Genomic DNA, 19638 nt, shown 5'->3' on the forward strand with positions numbered 1-19638 from the left:
GGAATGAATGTGGAAATGTTAAAAGCCGCGCGCGCCAAAAGGGGAATAAAATAAGCTTTGGACATTCCCACGCATGTGGAAAGATACTCGGGGGTTAGTCCCTTGGGAGACAACATGTGTTAATCACCAATATTAATTACTAGACAACCCCTAGAACGTATGTTAACTCGTATGGAATCGTTCTTGCATTTCTATCGCGGGTCGCTGATCGCAGTAAAGGGCCGTGTCTTGGCGAGATCTCTCTTTGCTTTGCTTTGGTCCACCTGCATCGTAGTTTATCGTTTCGTTTTTGTTTGATATCGACGCATTGGAATCCTATTCGCTAACGTTGGGATCGGTCGTCATGATGCGCAGCGGCGCCAAGGAAGCAAGGCATGCGCGACCCCAGGGTTATCATGTCTTGACGCTCTTCCTGGCCATCCTTTTGCCTTCTCTCGTTCGTGCTGGTGGCGGAGGAGGAGGACCTCCCCCGACCAAAACAACCATCAAATGTTATGGATATTACGATTTCCGTACTGTTAATTGTCCAGCTCCCTATTGTGGAGGTTACTCGGTAGCACGGCCCCGCATGACGCTGAATGATGGTCAGCCATGGGAATGTACAAATTCTTTGGGAAAATATTATTGGGCAACGGAAGATGTTGGATGCCGGAGATGTAATTGCGCTACTGCTACTACGTAAGTAGTACCGCGTTCTGCGCGTTTCAAGGATCCAAATGACTTGCCAGAGATGAAGCTAACACTTTCAAAGTACAGGAGTTCCTTGCGCTGGTTCGGTTTGCAATGGGGGAAGACGTACTGATGCTGTAGGAGGCTTTGATGCTGCATGCTCCATAACGACGCAACGCCCAATTGTCACCTGCACGCCAGTGGTATCGCTTACGAATGGAAATAATTTTGAGGAATCCAACCCGGATCTCTTTGGGTAAGTAACTACAATATGGTGTCGATTTAGACGTAGCGCGATACCCCAATACTAACGTTGAGATGCAGATTCAAGACTGCGACCGTGTATGGGTGTTCAGGAACAGTCAACAGTAACGCGTGCAATACTGCGGGAACATGTACCTGCAAGTTCCCTTGGACTTATGGACCTGCTTGGCGATGTGCTGCTTGTAAGCTTTCTAGAGCATTGCATAACTAGATGACTTCCGAACCAAGCCCTCACTAATTGTTCGAATACCGTTTACAGATATCGCACCAGGCATCAGTTTGCTGGCTCCTTTCTCTGCCCAGCTACCTGTTGGCTCTCTGTCTGTGGCGTGGATTGATCCATGGCGTCCGCAACTGTCTTTAAGTGTGGGTAAACCATATCCAGCTCCTCACCGCAGTTGCAAGATACCGCATTACTCACGCGATGATGTTCCCGCAGTGGTACGAATATGTTTTTGGCGGATACAGCAATATTATATTCGATGGTGGATCACCACCCGGTACGATTTGAATTCTGTTGCACTAACCTGAGCGGTGACTAAGGCTTTTGGCAATTAGCGTCTACCACCCAATGGCCGGTTCTCTCGCGTACATTTAAGTTTGTCAAAATATCAACCGGACAAGAGTACATATTCACAAACAGCCCGCCTTCAAATGTACAATGCCCGACACGCGTTGCTCGTGCCTTTTGGTGGACCTGCAACTTTGCCAACTGGGAACCCGTCGGTTTATGGGCTCAGATTAACGCTGCGACGCCGCAACCAAGCGTAATATCAATGGCATTGTATGTTGGAATGACCTCTTCGGTTGGGAAATCCACCTGGCAATCAGTAGGAACATTTGATTTTGTGCCCCCAGGTTATAGCTGCTGCGGTCTTTTTGTGTCTCCAATATTGCGATCTTATTCTTTTGTTCTTTTTTTGCAGATCCTTATCAATGGTTATTGACGCATGACAAACCATCTGTTAATTACGGATCGCCTTTGTTCATAGATGATCGGCTTTCTTTGGGAACTGCCGCCACAGCGTTAAACCTGTTGTCTGTATCAACAACCAAGACCTGGACAGTTCCCCAAGATCGGAATACCGCCAAACTGTCATACTCCCTTTCCTGTGTTCCGCAGCCTGTCAACCGTCCTGCACCTTCTGATCCGGAGTTCGCTGGAAGTGACGCAGCTCCTATGATCTTGGAAGTTGATATGCTGGGATTCATCAATCCACTTCGTACAAACTTTTCTTTGCTTCCGAATGTGTCGGAGGCGTCGTGTGTTGTCAGCGGGATAGCACTCAACCTCAAGGGATTGAGTCCTGATAATGTGTTTGGAGGATCAACCCCAAGCAACGATCTGTACATCGCGTTGCTCAAGGTTGGACCAGTAGTAATTGACGCACTGCGGGATGTAAGTTCAGTTTGGTTTCGTTTCTACTGCGATACTCTTCTTCAACTTCATTGCTCACATTTTTTGAACGACGGCAGGCACAAGGCGACCTTCCTTTAGATAGTTTCGGGATTAATAATACAAACCGATTCTATTGGACAAAATCGGACTCCCTTTATGCATCATGGCATTTGGCATTTCAAGGAAATAGTAAAGTAATGAAGTTCATGCAAGATAAAACCTCAAAGTTTCGGGGTATTGGAAATGATGCTACCGGTATAGTTCAACATACCGTTAAAGAGGTAAGTTGCATCTACGCTAGCGCTGACTCGCTTAGCCCATCGTTCTAATGCGCATTTTTGCATGGTCAAGGCTCTGTATATTGATGCTACTTCGCAACAACCTCTCCTGGATTACATAATTCTACCGCCAAATGCCGGCACATTGCCGCTGACTACTTTGAGGGGCTGTAATAGCTCCTTGGGCACTCTCTTCCCAGGCTTAAATGGAGCACCGGCTTGCACTATTTCAACAAAGATCCTGCCGGGAAATACCGAGGAATTCACCTTTAGCGACAGTAATGTGTTGACAGCACTTTCCGAGTGCCGGGATGTTGGCACATTATATCAATGCGTCGATTGCTTTCACTGCGTTTTCCGGTCAACTGTCACTGCGTTTGATGCTGCTGCTAATTCCGTTTGGCAAGAATCTTACGGTGTGTATTACGACGGGACGGACCCCAACATTGCGTCAATGATATTCCCGTCCAAGAAAGCGTACTTGGGCATGTACTGGTACGGTGACCTTAAGGACATGAAGATTGACACCAGAATATACGAGCCGGAGTCAGCCTTGTCAAGCATCGCACTGAACATTGGTGTAGCGGATTTCGTGGCTCGAGACAGTCAGATTGCAAATTTTTACGGCACATATCCAATCCTTCAGCGTTTGAACAAGACAGATGGATCGCTGCTTGCCATAGCGGATGGATGGTCCGGGTTTTCCTTGCATGAACAGATATATAATGTAGAAATTGCGGTCCGCAACATTCCCGGTTTTTCCACCTCCAAGTCCGCACGGGTCATTCCGGACGCAACCCCGCCAAGAGTTGGTTCTGTCAAGGCGCAGCAACTCATATATAATCCCGAAAGTGCTGATCCACTGAAGATATCGGCAGTGGGATTTGTTGACACTGAGAGTGGTGTGAGAGATTATTATGTGGCCTATAAGGTTGACACCAATCTTCACTGCGCAAAGAAGAACTTTGTCTGGCCGCCGGAATCTGGGAGTGGTTGGCAGCTTGTTCCTGATGCAGCGGTTGACAGATATGACGATATGGGTGCGAAACCCAGTCAGACCTTTAACATCACGTTGGGCCAAAATCAAACGCAATCAGGAATGCTGTATGTAGCAGTTGCTGCAGTCAATCATGCGATTTCACCGTACGGAGCAGTTCAGAAGAGTGCAACAGTGACGTGCGGCTGGCCTATTGTGTTGGTAAGTTGGGCAAAATTGGTTGATAATTGTTGAGAACTTCATGATGTCGTTTACGCTCATTTTCAATTTGTAGGATAATGGAGTGCCCACTGTGTACGTGAAAAGTCTTATCGTTGACAATGACATGACCTTCAGTACCGAGGAAAATAGATGGATGGTCAACCGTGTAGTCAATCTTACCTGGGCCGCTTTACATATTCCTGGCGTTTCATATTACAATGTCAGCTTGGCGGTTGACTCGGTCCATATTGCTGACTATTCAGGAATACGATACGACTCGGATACCATCCTTTTCCAATCCCCGGCGGCTATACCTGTGGACTCTAATTTCACGGTGGCGATCACAGCTGTCAACTACGCTGGGATGGTTGTCGGTCCAAAGATTGTGTCGATCATTGTTACAACTCCTGAACCTGATCTCAGTACTTGTGCCTCGGCGGTTATTGTATCGCCTAATGACCCGTCGCCCGGAGTTGGAACAATAAAAGTCGACTGGACACGTTGTGTGTCCCCTACCGAAGACGTGGATCACTGGAATTATTATGTTTTACCCGTTGGTTCTGAGATTAATAGCACGCTAACCGGTACCACTGTATCGGCAAATATTACTGAAATTACGGTTCCGGTCCAGCACGGTCCTCATTCGATGGTTAAAGTATGCATTGCGGGTTATCAGCTCGATGGAAATGTCACCAGCGCTTTTTGTAGTTCACCAGCAGTTGTGGACACTACGCCGCCGATCCCGTCTGGAAGTGTGCGAGACTTGCATCCGGTGTTCGGTGTGCCTGTTCAGACTTCAGTGAACGCAACAGCGCTACGTTTTGGGTAAGTATGGGTGTGTTGCAAATATGTGCAAGTAACTTAGTAAATCTTTTGAATTTATAGATGGGATGCCTGGATAGACGCCGAGACTATTCTCTCCAATTACACTCTCACCCTCGTATGCAACAATAACACGATTGGAGAGCCCGTCACACTGCCTGCAAATCAGCAGGAGTATACGTTCATGACGAACCAGACCGACACTTTCCTTAACTATACAGGTGTCGTACTTCGGCCGGGGGATTTTTGCTATGGGAAAGTGTATGCGACCAATGTGGCAGGGCTATCCAGTGAGCCTGTCAGGTCACCAGGAGTGAAAATCGTCAACATTGAGGTCACCGAGCAACCAGGTTTGAAAGTTCTAGATGGAGTTTCGGTTAGCACGAACGCTGCTACACTCCACTTGTGAGTTTTCCTCTTTGGGCAACTTTCCTGAGAACATGTATATCTGAGCTGATCTTTTACTTTGCAACCATTACAGCTTTCCTGCGCTCCCGGATGCAACTTTCCATGTAATGTGGAACGGCTTCAGATCCTACGCAGATTTGCACAATCTTACCTACGAAGTGAGAATCACTAATCCGACAAATCCATCTTCAGTCAATACATACGCGTTTGAAAAAACATTGGACGCCGTCCTTCCGTTACCGAGCAGTGCCGGCGCATACTTGCTCAATCTTAATCTGGTAGACTCAGGGACGGTGATATCGACTGTTACCTCGAATGAGGAAATTGTGGTACTTTCGGAAGGGCCCGTCAGAACTCCTCCGCTCACCCCAACCAATAACTATTGCGAAATCCATTTGAATGAGAAAGACGGCAACAGAAGCCTTGGCGACTCGTTGCTTAAGGCATATTGGCCCCCATTTGAGGATCCGTTCGGTATTATCCAGTATCTGCAAGTCGCCTTTAGACAAAAGAACCACCCAACGTTTTTTTCTGAATGGACGGATGCTCGGGCGAATGCAACCGACACTGAGTTTGTGGGAACGGTTAGTTGGCCGTACGGGGTACCCGAGGTATTGTGGTCGCAAGACATGGAATGCGTTGTGGAAGCTGTCGATTTACTCGGCAACCGCACGCAATTTATCATGCCCGGTTGGCTATCTGAATATCCGTGGTTTCAACCTACAGCCGTTGATGTATCGAGTTGGACGGTTATCGGGAAGCCCAAGGGTGGGGACGACTATAGTTTCTTTGAGGATGTCTCGGTAACGCCAAATAGCAGCTATGCCATCGGATGGGCTGGGTTCCCTGCATTTGCTGCTGGTGGAGAGACGCTGGCAACCCTTTCGTACAGTGTGGGCGACAATGCAAGTGCCCAAGCACCCAACTACTTTGACAACATAATTCCGACGACGCAGGTTGATATCGCCAATGCAATGATAATACTCTACAGCACGAAGGTGCTGGATAATCCGATCCCGTTTTACGTTTTCCAAATTCCGAATTTTGTTCTTCCGACATATCACACAGGTTAGCCGTTATTAATGTCTTGCAAAAAGTAATCGCTGGCTTGAAACTGACTATCGTTATAGTATACGCATGCGTTACGGTCACTCAACTTGCATCAGGGAATTCCACTGTTGCTTGCACTGATGGTATTATGTACAGTCCTACCCCGCCGGTGCAAGGAACAGTTTCACTGAATAATGCACACGGGTTTGTGACCTCTTCCACATCGTTGACGATATCGTGGGGTGGATTCTATGTCAATGGATGGCCCAACACGGATGATAAAGGAATTGCCTATTTTGCTTGGGGCGTTGGAAGTTACCCCGGTTGGGATGATGTTGTGTGAGTTTGATGATGTGTGAGAGCGTCCGAAATCAGTGCTAATTTCTGCTTTTCAATATAGGTCGACTCGTCAGGCGTCAAGCTTGCAACAAATTGGAATGGCACTTGGATTGAATCTCCTTAACGGCGAGACCTTGTACGCCACGGTTACTGCTTACAGCCACGCTGGTCTGGGTACCACATCCATATCGCCGGCAGTCATTGTTGACTATACCGGTCCAGTTTCGGACGCAGGAATTACCTCCATAAGCGTTGTCCGTAACACAGATGGATCCTATAATGTGCGAGCTATGTGGGATACTTTTGACGACTTGGAAAGTTCAGTCGTATCTGTAGGATGGATAATCGAAACGGAATATGGGCTGCAGGATGTAGTGCCGTTGACTCCCACCGATACACCCATATTCGCGACCGGCAAATCGCTTACATTGTCGTCTGGCGTTGAGTACATTGCTCGGGTAGTTGCCACAAATGGAGCGGGTTTGACCCAAGAAGTGACACGCTCCTTTGAAGTCGACAACATTGTTCGAATCGTGTATGTAGCCAGCGACGGGCCGGAAGGCGCATGGAGTCCTTACACTGGATTAGCATCAAAGTATTCCTTTTCTTGGGAAGTTACTGGTCATCCATCGTACTTCCTTGTTGCCGTAGGGACCAGGGCAAAGCAGCACGATGTTGAAGGATGGGTACGACTCAGTGGCTCCGCAAGGCAATTCGACCTGGATTTGAGTGATACAAGCTTCACAGATGGAGAGACGCTCTATGGTACAGTTTACGCTTTCGATGCGAATGGAGTGTTGGCGGATCAAGCGACAACGTCCGGCAAGATCATAGACTCCAGTCCACCTGCCATTGGAAAGGTGGTGCATGGTGCAATCCCTTACATACATCAGCCTTTTGTGGACTCTGTCGATCATATCACAGCATCTTGGTCCGGGTTCACGGATGCGGATAGTGGAATCGCTCTTTACGAAGTTTGCGTGGATTCATCTCCAGTTGCAAATGGAACTCTACCGTGCAGCAACCTTGATTGGAAGCCCGTGAATGACAGAATTTCCCAGATGCATTTGGTTATGGAACATCTCATGACGATAGGTTCCACATACTATGTCAAGGTAACCGTTAATGAATTGCTCATATATTTTGTCGCGCATTTAAGCTCACAAATGCTGGTTCCAGGTGAAAGCGACCAATGGCGCCGGATTGTTCACAGTTGGGGTGTCACCTCCTATTCTGATAGATGCTGGTGTACCATCAGGAGGCAGTGTTACCGTTGGCTTTCCGTCGCAGGATAGTAATTTTACGTTGATGACATCGCATTCTGATCAGCTTTATTATCTGGACAGAACAGGTATGGTGCCTACCTTTCTGCATTTGAAACATGTTCACGATCATAGTGATAACGGTCATCTTTCAGTTATTCAGATTACTTGGGACTTCTCCACGGCCCCAATATCAGGAATTGCAAACTATGATGTCGGACTTTATGAAAAGTATACCAGCATGCGCATGACACCTCCGACGACAGTTCCAGGTGGAATAAATTCCTGGACCTTTACTGCCGCAACAGGGGATTTCACTCTGGAAGAGGGTCGTGAATATGTGGCAGTGGTGCTAGCAACCAGTGGCTCTCGTGTTGTGGGCGAAGTCAAGTCAAGGTCTTTCATGGTTGATTCAACAGCGCCCCCGGCAGGAGCCGTTGATGTTACTTTCTTGGGCGCTGTGCCTAGGGCTAGCTCTACCAGTGCAGCTACGTTCGGCGTCAGCAGTTCTGGAGTCGCCTCAAGCATCTCTTCCGGTATTAGCAATTCCGGAGTCGCATCTAGCATCTCTTCCGGCATTAGCAGTTCCGGAGTCGCATCAAGCATCTCTTCTGGCATTAGCAATTCCGGATTTGCATCAAGCATCTCTTCCGGCGTCAGCAGTTCCGGAGCTGCATCAAGCATCTCTTCCGGCGTCGGCAATTCCGAAGCCAGCTCAAGTATCTCGTCCGATAACATCAGTGTAACTGAATCTGACTCGAATGGTACCCCCTCCCCTACAATTCCGACGAGCTCCCAATCAGGTAGCGACTCGGCGGCGATGACCGATTATCAATCCAGCTCTACCATTTCGCCTTTGAGCACCCCAAGCATACTACCTGATCTTACCAATTTCCGCGTAAATTTCCAAGGATTCTCAGATGCCGCATCTGGGGTTGTCCTGTACAGAGTGGATGTGAGTGTGACATTTCATACCTGCTTGTTGTCAAGCGGACAGCTTATCGCCTATTTTGCTAGGTCGGACTTCATCCTTACGGCGCGCAAGTCGCAACCGTGGAAGTGAACGACACTTGTGAGACTTGTTCTGCAATTTTCTCCGCAGAATTACGCAACAGGGCAATGTATTTTGCAACAGGTTTGCTTCTTGCTCTGCTACTCGTACGCCTTTGCTTAACTTTCTAATCTTTCGGAAAAGTTTACGCACGGGACGCTGCCGGGTTGTGGTCTCGTCCAGCTACGAACGGCCGTGTGTATAGCGCAAATGGTGATGTTTTGGTACAAACCACGACCAATCCACCCTTTCAATGGACCATTGACGCCGCGTTGCCGACCGTGCTCGACTTTGTTGCCCAAAATGGTTCTGCAATCACGCTCACAGGCCGAGGTCTGAATAACTTTATAATTTCAGGAGATGGCGCTATACAGCCGAATTTCACTTGCCTTTATACCCTTGACGCGGCGACAGATTCGACATCTATATCAACGTCACTCTCTCTGAGCGACCGCGCCGAAGCTCAAATATTGTGTCAAGTACCAGATCTTGGGTTGGGAAATGTCACTACCTGGGTGAACTTGACAGTGGTTCCTACGGACGCGGTGTACGGCACGTCTTCAATGATCTGGCTGCAGCATATGCGTAAGTTTCAAACTTTCGAGAAAAGAAAGTGTTTCCAGAGGTCAGCATAATGATAGATACTTCAACTCTCCATTTGTAGGGCGGCCCGTTGAAAGCACATCCTGGAGAACAAATAGTACACCTACGATCGGTTTGGCTTCCAGCGATCCCGCTTACCGTCTCACACCATGGACCTGGGCGATAACATGGCCGAATGATTTCACGGATGCCGCCTATTATCAGATTGAAAGCTTCAACAACGTGTTTGCTGTTACATCTGGTCGCTCAACCTCTGCCCTTTTTACGATTGATGCCTTGAGTACATTAGCTGTGTTTGCACAAGCAGGTCCCTTCCAGTGGACAGTATGTGCGTTCTTCTACGGTGACCGGACTGAAAGTGTGACTCGACGTGACTGTATTCAATCAACCCCAGTTCATGTGGATCTCACCATGCTCCAAATCAACCCACTTGTGAACGCCGGATACGATAGTGCTATTCCCACTGCGGTTCGAATAGTAGGCTATGGATCCGACGTTGGGTTTGAGTATGAGACGGTTCAATTTCAAGATAATACCACCCGTATCACCGCAAACTGGACAGACTCCTTCATCTTCCCTCCAACAAGTGCAAAGCAAGTGGCGCGGTTTGATATCTTTGCAGGCTACAAACCTTACGAAACAGCAAGTCAGATGTTCATTGTAGGCTCCGCACCTACGCTGACAAACGTCTCGTTTGATGCGGCACTCGTACCAGGTGTGCCATATTATGTAACGGTTGTAGCATGGGATAACACTGGGCTTCCGAGTATACATACTTCCGCGCCATTGACTTGCGACATAACGCCCCCAACTGTGTACGTAGCTTGCATTGTTTGAATGGTTGGCCACAGATTTGCAAACTGACTTACAATTATTTGTCTGCTAGTGGTACGATCTATGATGGGAGTTTGACATCTGTTTCTACCACGGCATATCAAGCGATTACCACAGAATTGCAAGCTTATTGGCGTGGATTCGTTGACTCTGAGACCGTACTAAAACAATACGAGTACCAAATTTGTTTGGACAATAGTACTTGCGTCGGAGCTCCACGATCGGCGGGGATGCACACCAGAGCGAAGGTGACAGATCTTCAGCTAGAGCATGGGCAGCATTACCATTTCCGCTTGAAGGTAAATTATCTGTTTGCATAACCTATGGTCAGCAAGCGCTAATGTGTTCCATTGCCGGTATTGTAGGCGCAGAATGCCGCTGGTCATTGGACGAGCACCGTCTTCTCACGGGGAGTGACGATCGACACGACTCCACCCGTAGTTCAAAGTGTTCGATTTGGAAATGGTGGACCCGTAGCAATTGCAAACGATCCAACCTTCGCCCTGAATTGGCATTTTACGGACCCCGAATCACCTATCGTTGAATATGAAGTACAAATCGGAACAACGAACGGAGGACCTCAAATCCTTCCTTTGACGTCCCTCTCCACCCAAACTTCGCTTCCACTCTCTGGGCTACACCTTGAGCATGGAACGTACTTGTATGCATCTGTGATAGCGAAGAATGCTGCTGGGTTGACCACAGTCGCACATAGCTCCCCTGTTATGATTGACTTGACTCCGCCAAAAGTTGTGGGAACGATAGTGGCTTTCAATGACATGAACTTCGTGCAAGGAGTTGGAAGCGTGGAAGTTGTGGCCACTTGGGATAACGTTTTTGTGGATGGGCATTCTGCAATTGTTGAATATCAGGTCAGTTACTCTAGCTAGACTCACAAATCTGGTCGGTTACAATTGGTATTAGCTGCCATTGCTGACTCGCTTGATGGTTTGTTAGTATGCGGTTGGGAAAGTCGGACAACCCACATATTTCATGAATTTCACCAGCGTCAACACAAATGTGTCGATTCCATCTGGCACGCTGATCACGGTGGGCGATGGTGACCGAGTGACTGTTTCCGTCAAAGCTGTTAATCAAGCTGGTTTATCCATCATGGCGACATCCGCGGTAAACATCAAATTGATCGTTGTTTAACCAATTGCCGAATCGCTAATTACGTTTAATCCAGGCGGTTGGGTTCACGAACAGCCCACCATCCTCGTTCACCATCCAACTGTTGGACCCTAGTTTGCGAACGCTGACTACATACTACGACGGAGTCTATTACATTCGTTCGGCGGCAGATCTCTACATAAGACTTGTAGGACTAAGTGATCTTACAAGTGGAATCGCATATCTGGAGATGCAATTGAACAAACTTGGAGATACGACGCCCGTGTTTGATTGGACACGGTTCAACGCTAGTAACGAAGTGAAATTGAATGCACCTGTGGTGGAAATTGGTGTACCACTCAGCGTTTCGGTGAGGGCTACTAATCGAGTGGGATTGACAGCCAACGCACAAAGCGATTTGTTTATCGTAACGCCTGGACCTCCAGACCCTGGTACGGTTGGCAATTCTTCTGTCCTCTTCTCCGTCTTCGTCAGTTCAAATGATATTGACCCACATCCATCTCTTCTGGTACCACTGTAGCAACGGTGCAGTTGTCGTGGAACCTGGACACAACCCCGTATAGCATTGCAACACTTATTACCGGTCCGCAAATTTCCAACGCAACTGGACCGCTTACCTATACGCTAGGAGTTTTCTCCAGTCGGACTATTTCGGCATTTAATGTCTACCCACGGTCAACGATAACAGTTCCCGGCAACGGAAGCAGCCTCTCGATTGACATCCCACTCCCTGCTGGCATATCAGCTTACCGAACTAATTTTACAGCTGTTCTTGAGGCAACAAACCTGGTTGGAGATAGCAGGACGGTTGTAACACTTTTGGAAGGACTTGCCGGGCCAATTTGAACTGGGAAGAGTATGATAGATTTTGTATATATACGTGGGGAACAGACCGGCAACTACAGACGGTCCGCGTGGAGGGCAGACGCGACGGAAGGTTCCTCTGTGCGAAAGCTCGGTTGCACCTGTATTGTAAACTTAAAAATGCCTCCACAATAAATATGTTTATATCAGAACTAGGTTGCAAAATGTGCTCCAATAACAGATGTCCGGGGGATGTTGTACCCTGGCAGGTGTACAATAGGCAATCTACTCCTGCTTCCTGATGGGTATGACGCTCCTTTAAATAAGATACTGGTATGATTATCAATGTGAAAAGAAGTCCTATATTGTAGCCCTATTCGGCCAGAAAACGGTGTATCAACTGTACAGAACACGATCCCTCCCCAACTGCACTAGCAACACGCTTGACGTTTCCGGACCTCAAATCGCCAACGGCGAAGACACCTGGAAGCGTAGTTTCATATAGCATTGGCTGCCGTTTCCGCTTCCAACCTGCTGCGTGCAGCTTTTCGGGGGTAATGTCCGATCCCGTCTTCAAACGATTGCAAAATTGGGTTAGTAATGTGATCGAAAGTCTATAGTGAAGCGACAATGTTCACCTGAACGAAGCCTTTCTCGTCGATTGCTATCGAACAGCCGCGAAGCCAATCTGTATTGGGTTCAGCTCCAGCCATGCAGAAGATGATTGAAATGGGGTGCGTTTCTCGCTGCTTTGTCTCGTTATTCTCCCAAGTGATAGCTTCCAGTTGAATACCGTTTTTTTTCGACAAATGGAGCTCAACAAGTTCGGTATGAGTATGCACGACAATCTTTGGCGTTGCTAGTACGTTTATGGACGTGTTCAAGCTCATTCCTGTGAATGAGAAAAAACTGCACGACTTACCCTCGATACGCTGGACCAGATACTTCGACATGGTAGCGGACTAGGGGTAAGAAAAGATCAGGACTGCAAAGACATCTATGTTTGCGGCATCAATAACTGACCAGCCCAGAACCACGAACAAGCATATGGACCTACAAATAATGTGTCAAGTTTCGCTGTCTTCCAGTGGCGATAAATGATGAACATACCTTTGCTACCGATTTGCTTAAAAATACCGCGGCTTGCCCGGCACTGTTAGCACCACCAATTATGGCGACCTCCTTGCCCTCACACAGCCTCGCCTCCAGTCCAGTTGCAGAATAAAATATTGCGATACCCTCAAGCTCCTCCCAATGTGGTATATGGGTTAATCGACGATACTTGGCCCCGGACGCGATGATAATGGTTCGCGCTTTTAATGACTGTTTGTCGTGGAGATGAACCCTGTAAAGAGTACCAGGACCAGCTTCCAACTGTTGAGCTTTGGCTGGAATAATGAACTTGGCGCCGAACTTCATGGCTTGCAGAGTGCCTGCCTGAGCCAAGTCTTGGCCAGATATGCCAAGGGGGAACCCTATGGAAGGAAATATTCAATTGCACCTTGCAGACAGGAACATGTATCGATCGGTATTTACCGAGATAGTTTTCAATCTGAATTTGGCTAGTTCAGTTCAAGGGAGTGAGCATACAATAAATTACGACTAGACTATACCTTTGACGATGACCCTGCCTGTCCGCCTGGCGCTTCCTGCTCGACCATGGCCGTGCTCAACCCTTCGCTTGCAGCATAAACTCCAGCAGCCAGTCCTGCTGGGCCTTTGGAAAAAGAATTACTATTTCGAGCTTGGGCAGTTGCCGCATCCACTAAGCGTGGTAATGCAACGTACCTGCTCCAACAATAATTGTCTCATGCACGGTTTCCTCATCGACGTCGGATGTAATTCTCAGGTATTGAGCCAGCTCACAAACTGACGGGCACCTGAGGACATCTTTACCATGTCCAATGACAAGCGGCAGATCCTCTTCAGATACACCGAAATGGTTGAGCTGTGGGCAAGAAATGTTGGTAAGACGGGTTTCCATTCTTATAACATGCACGGCCAATCCGCCTTACGATGTTATAAGTTTCTGGATCCTGTTCGAGATCCACATACAAGTACGGGTATCCATTACGAGAAAGAAAACTTTTTAGACGCATGCAGTCGGAAGAATAGCGAGAGCCAAGTAAGATGATGTCGCCTTTGTGTCCTTGTACCTGATGACAAGGTTACGTCTTCTGAAGGGCAACCGTATGGAGAACTCTTTACTCACCAGAAAAACTCTGCGGGCAATGAAGGTCCTCATTAACTTATCGGACAGGTCAACATCCGTCTGAATAATTGTTTGTACGTTGCTACGGGATATCTCCAGAACCTTATGTGGCCAACATTAGACAGGCAATGGCTACGGTTTTAAGAGTCATTGCTTACCTCTGAGTCTACAGCTGCTTTCACACGCACAACCGATCTCCCATTCAAAATATCTGTATCTCCGGTGAACATACCATCTTCAATATCCGCAATGTGCTCTTCAGTCCCATCGCCATAGGGCAGTACAATGGCCAGTTTTCCATGTAATACGACATGAAAGTAGTTACTTTCTCCTTCATGAACCAGGATGGTATCTTTAGGCACATGCACAATCGAGCCGAATTTCTTAAGCCGCTCAAGCTCGTCCTGATCGAGGACTGGAAAGAGCTCATTACGTTGACTCTCAGTCAATCCACGTGTAGAAGGTGTGGAAGCTCGTACAATCCTTGGGATTGCCGTTCTGCAAACATCCGACGCCAGTTCATTGGTAAAGTTTGCGGGAGCGGGTTTAACAGTCGGACCGTTCTTTGTAGTTGCGGGCATGGTAAAGAATCGGAGATGAACGTTAACTAAAAGTGATCGGAAGAAGCAAGATCTTCTCGCAAGTTTTGGCACGATGAAATTCCGATGGATTATAAAACGGGTTGCCATATATAAGGCGGCCCACTAATAGGCGAGATCTTATAACTTTCCATGTGCTATTTTCATGACACAACCTTTTCTCAAGGACAAGACCACCAGCCTTGTCAGACCCTGGGAGAGCGCCCGCAGGCTCTTCTTCTTACCCAGCGTGAATATGTCACTTATGGTTGCTGTCTGTGCTGCGTTCTTTGACCAATGATCTCACACTGCTAGAGAAACCTATGGTACGTAAAAAAAATTACAGTAAGTTAAACGTACTTTTAAAGGTACCATTGCCACGTGCAAGACGAGCATTCCACGGCAAAAGTAAATATGTGTTACCAACCTTGCTAGTAGATATCTTCCAGGGACTGCTTGATGAGCCGAACCAACAATGCATAACCGCCAGCCAGACCCAATAGAATGTTATTCAGAAGAGGAACTCACCATATTTGCGCTTCAAATCACATTTGTGTGAAAGCAGTTATCGAGATGTTCGGGATGGGCACACTAGGATCCAGAAACATTCAAAGAGCATCATAATTCAAAAGATTCTCTGATTTGAAAAGCCCAAAGTCTGGCTAGTGGAATCAAAAACCCAATGTCGACGGGTGCTGGCATCTCTTACTGTGCACATATATAGTCTAGCCATATCAGTGTGGATTCACAAAAGGCCACTTTTCAGCATCTGCAATCGCCTTGTGAGTACCAAACGAAATATATCTTCGTTGTTGCCTGTCTGTACTGTTGCTCCTCTGCGGCTTGAGCTGCTTGGAGTACCTTACTGAGACCCAGTGCGTCATCAGCGTTACCCTCGACATCGCAGATCGAGATCTATGAGCTTAATGAGGTATCTGCTTCAGCCTTCTTTATAACATGACGAGGTGGATATGCACATGGACGCACTGGCAGGTTTTGCGGCAAGGACTGTCCGGGACTTGAGACGGTCGTGGACCCATAGGACGATTGCACTATTTGGTCTTTTTCATTTAAATGCTTGGAATGAGTACCCAGCGTGTGAATCCACATCATTAGGCACGACGAGAACTAATTGATTTGAAAACTCATACAAGAGGATATCATAACTACATTATATTCTAACCAATACACACATACCTGCTGCACTTTATAATTATGTACGAACAACACATACTCCCACTTTGCTTCCTCCGCTAGTAAACTACTTCTTCAACGGAGGCCCATTTTTATCATACAGAAAACACTGATACTGTGTCGCACTAGCCTGCAGGCCAGCGGCAACGACCGCCTGGTAATAGGTCCAAGCAGTGGCCTTGCAAGTCGAACTACTTCCACAAACCCTCTTCATATCTTCATAAAAGGCCTTATCGATCCTGGCTTTGTTCTCGGGGGTGAACTGGCCAATGGCTTTATAGTTCCTATAGTTGAAATCATGGCGCCAGCAAGCCATGCGAAAGTCATAGCCAAACGGCTGATCTGGGGATTTGGAGCAATAGTCTGTTTGCCAGTTGAACTCGGGGGCCGAGGATTGGTTGTCGTGGGCCTTTGCCCATGAATTGTAGCTTTCCGTTGTGGGCTGGCTCCAAGCGGCGAGCTGAGAGGCCTTGTCGCGGCGTTCAAGGATGGGCGAGGCCAGAGTGTTGACCCAGAGGACAGACACCGTTAAAAAGAGAGCTATGAGGAAGCGATGAATCATGATGGGTATAGATGAGGTCCAGTTCAAGGCCCTGTCCCGCAGACAAACGATACGCAGGGGAAGTCGCTGGGACATGGCCCTTTATATGCCTGCAATACGACAGCGGACTTGTACTCCCGCGAACATCGAAAGATTGTCACTCATCCAATCCCTTCTTTGTCAGTGCAGGGTCGGCACACAATCTTGTGGTCGTTTTTAAGCAAAAACCTGCTGTGGTCAGCAGAGTCGTGGAACGCGAAGGTCAACAATTTCGAATATCAGGAATGAAATCTCTGATCCCATTGTTTGTGGAATAATACTTTGTGTTGCAGGTTAACTCGTTCGATAGATGCAACATTTACATCGTACCAGTGTTATGCGACTTGCAAAGAGTTACGAGACAGCAGCATGGCAATCGCTAGACATGCCCACGATATAAGAAAAGTGTTATTCGAGCCACGGTAAGATGACCAGGCCACTTTGAATATCCAAGTCCATTTGTTCTAAAGACTTATTAAAATAATAAGACTGCGATAGCAGGATAGTTCCAATATAAGATCATTTGTTTTAAAGACTTTCCAAAACAATAAGACTGCGAAAGCAGGATAGTTGCAATATAAGAATGGTACTCACATCTTCTGCTCACTGGAAGGGAATTGTAAATGCAAATGCTAAGAGGGCTTCCTGGCAGTGGTTGGGACGCTACCCTCTACAGCCCAGTACCTCCATTGTAGGACTCCATACACTGGTTTTCCGTGGTCCCGTGCGGGATATCCGAACCATTGAAGAAACCAAAGAGAAAAGATGAAATGAACGGGAAGATAATCAGTGCCAGTTTATGATATTAGAAAGGAACAGCTATACAAGTGTGTTTGCAAGCCGACTAGATTACACCCCGCAACAAAATGAGAACACCAGAACATCACCCAAGCCCACATCCAATCACACAACTATGACCCCCGCAACAAAACGGGACTCTTGCAGGACGAAGACGTCAGGTGCCGAAGTGATTCTCAAACTTCTTCGACGCATCTCTGCAGTTGCAAACGGCGCAGGTGTGTTCAACGATTTCGTTCTTCCGGGACTTGTATAACAGGTCACTTGAGGAAATACGCCGCAGCTTCTAGCTCGGTAGTCGACACCGAATCAGCGTCCTCTGATTTTGTATTGGAGATCCGCCGCCGATGCTACCCGCGTCATCGTCACCGATAGGAAGATTCTTGATTTTGCATTGGAGCGACCCGATGGAACATTTCGTACAGTAATTCCATTGAGCGTTCTATACGACTTTGTTCAGAAGATGACGATGATAGCGAAGATCCCTCCAAGCACCGGAGAGCGTCTACCGGTTTTGGACAAGGACACCGACGCTTCACAGTTCACCCAAATCGCACTAATACTGGGTTTGGCTAGACAAGAAGACTGGCGAGAATTGACTGACACTCCGTCATCGATGCAAATTCTGGCCAACCGTGGAGCACTCCTCTTTTCCGCCGCTGCCACTCTGAAGTCACGCTATCTGGAGCTCAAGAGCGGATGTCAAGCAGGAAGAACAGCCCATCTTGCCGCGAATTCAAAGAACCACTACATCGTCTACCACAACGTGAAGGAGGCGATCAAGTGCATTCTCGCGCACGAACCTGTTCTTGTGGAGCGACGATGGCTTGATCCGACCGGTGCTCTCATGGCCCGCTATGAGATGATCAATGTCCCGTACTGAGAGATGGCTAATCCACCGGTATCCAAGAGGCTGCAAAGCCTCTTGAAACTGGAAGATCACTTGGGAGGGTTCTTCTGGGCCGCCTTCGCCGAAGATCATCGTCCATATTACAGCTTTTGGTATAAGGAAAGGGCGATTGAAGACATCCAGCCATCGGTGTCGGCATCGACTCGCTACCTCAGATGGGTCGGCCCAACAGGAGTCCCCAACCTCGGACAGACCTGCTACATGGGGGCTCCAATTCAGTGCATGTTGGCAGTTGATTCGATCACGAGGATTTTGGGTGAACAAAGTACGTCGAAGAACGTGATCGACACGGCGCCGAAAAAGCTGAACATGGAGCGGCGCATGGCGAAGAACCTGAATGTGGAGGACTTGCGCAGGGCTTTGCTGCAGCAACAAGGAGTAGGGGAAAGACCAAGACCATGATTCGCATGACCTCATGCAGGACCTGGTCGTGCAGTCCGAGACGTTGAAGACCTTGATATGCAGCAAACACCGAGCATATATCCAAGTGCAAGAGCTGCAAGACGACAACAACTGCAGAGAATGCATTCACCTCCCTGCAAGTTCCAATAAACCTGCCCCAGCCATCCGTGCTTGGTTTGACGCCCAAACTGAGTAACCTCCAGGAAGGAAATTGTCGAACACACATGCGCCGTTTGCAACGTGGCGATGAGTCAAAGAAGGTAAGAATCACTTCGGCACCTGACGTCTTCGAAGGTTCCTGGTTTTCCGTTTTGTTGCGGGGGTCATAGTTGTGTGATAGGATGTGGGCTTGGGTGATGTTCTGGTGTTCTCATTTTGTTGCGGGGTGTAATCGGATGATCGCCAAAGCCCACTGAGACATCCACACGCTTGTCAAAAACAAACAGCTGAACCAGGTTTTTGGATGTGAGACATAGGAGCGCAGAGGTACTCCTTTAGGGTTAGGACGGTTTCGACGGTCCAGGCGACATTTCTGAGAGATATCGCAAAGTATGCATCTGAACGAATCCAATTAGTACACGCATTGACAAGGATATCATCGACAAAAGCACGCACCCAAGAAAAATGCACAGCGTGGTATCACCAGCTAATCCCTTTTGCGTCGGAAGGACCCCATCGTTTGATCCTGATCAGGTTGTGCAGATTATTGTACTTCCGTGTATAAAAGCTGATCTTGGGACGTTGTCGAGAGGAATAGCTTGCCGTGGCTCGTGGCTCGAGACCGTGCAGGCCTCTGACTGGGCAGATAAAGATGGGGAGATATCAGCCAGAGATGAGTGACGTTAGCAG

At 47.9% G+C, this 19638-nt stretch overlaps 4 protein-coding genes across 4 annotated transcripts; 1 reads left to right on the forward strand and 3 right to left on the reverse strand.

Annotated features, from left to right (window-relative positions):
* The first annotated feature begins 209 nt into the window (after positions 1-209).
* On the forward strand, positions 210-12327 carry SPPG_08219 (uncharacterized protein). Its single transcript, XM_016756380.1, has 24 exons — positions 210-678; positions 752-925; positions 994-1115; positions 1193-1299; positions 1373-1433; positions 1492-1791; positions 1860-2332; positions 2410-2613; positions 2684-3808; positions 3882-4633; positions 4694-5035; positions 5112-6106; positions 6169-6427; positions 6489-7542; positions 7607-7778; positions 7845-8644; positions 8707-8824; positions 8885-9325; positions 9405-10158; positions 10230-10476; positions 10543-11049; positions 11135-11305; positions 11367-11742; positions 11832-12327. Exons 1-24 carry the CDS (start codon positions 344-346, stop codon positions 12155-12157), a joined length of 10215 nt encoding a protein of 3404 aa, XP_016604354.1. The 5' UTR covers positions 210-343; the 3' UTR covers positions 12158-12327.
* A 137-nt stretch (positions 12328-12464) lies between these two features.
* Positions 12465-14908, reverse strand: SPPG_08220 (uncharacterized protein; the record flags this gene model as incomplete). The annotated part of the gene is made up of 11 exons (XM_016756381.1): positions 12465-12686; positions 12754-12974; positions 13038-13077; positions 13139-13168; positions 13226-13590; positions 13652-13667; positions 13729-13832; positions 13904-14063; positions 14131-14271; positions 14328-14429; positions 14486-14908. 11 exons carry the CDS (start codon positions 14906-14908, stop codon positions 12489-12491), a joined length of 1800 nt encoding a protein of 599 aa, XP_016604355.1. The 3' UTR covers positions 12465-12488.
* Positions 14909-15985: 1077 nt separating this feature from the next.
* SPPG_08221 (uncharacterized protein) lies at positions 15986-16897 on the reverse strand. The gene has a single exon (XM_016756382.1). It carries the CDS (start codon positions 16734-16736, stop codon positions 16167-16169), a length of 570 nt encoding a protein of 189 aa, XP_016604356.1. The 5' UTR covers positions 16737-16897; the 3' UTR covers positions 15986-16166.
* Positions 16898-17414: 517 nt separating this feature from the next.
* Positions 17415-19155, reverse strand: SPPG_09524 (uncharacterized protein). Its single transcript, XM_016757696.1, has one exon. It carries the CDS (start codon positions 18913-18915, stop codon positions 18214-18216), a length of 702 nt encoding a protein of 233 aa, XP_016604357.1. The 5' UTR covers positions 18916-19155; the 3' UTR covers positions 17415-18213.
* Positions 19156-19638: the final 483 nt, after the last annotated feature.

Source organism: Spizellomyces punctatus (genome assembly GCF_000182565.1).
Source record: "Spizellomyces punctatus DAOM BR117 chromosome Unknown supercont1.20, whole genome shotgun sequence".
Taxonomy (NCBI): domain Eukaryota; kingdom Fungi; phylum Chytridiomycota; class Chytridiomycetes; order Spizellomycetales; family Spizellomycetaceae; genus Spizellomyces; species Spizellomyces punctatus.

Excerpts from the sequence above, each read along its gene's own strand:
- SPPG_08219 (XM_016756380.1), top strand. The coding sequence starts at position 344 with ATGATGCGCAGCGGCGCCAAGGAAGCAAGGCATGCGCGACCCCAGGGT. Across the intron at positions 2,614-2,683 it reads TTCAACATACCGTTAAAGAG|GCTCTGTATATTGATGCTAC; the intron begins GTAAGTTGCATC and ends TGCATGGTCAAG. Across the intron at positions 4,634-4,693 it reads GCAACAGCGCTACGTTTTGG|ATGGGATGCCTGGATAGACG; the intron begins GTAAGTATGGGT and ends TTGAATTTATAG.
- SPPG_08221 (XM_016756382.1), bottom strand. The coding sequence starts at position 16,736 with ATGTCCCAGCGACTTCCCCTGCGTATCGTTTGTCTGCGGGACAGGGCC.
- SPPG_09524 (XM_016757696.1), bottom strand. The coding sequence starts at position 18,915 with ATGCATTCTCTGCAGTTGTTGTCGTCTTGCAGCTCTTGCACTTGGATA.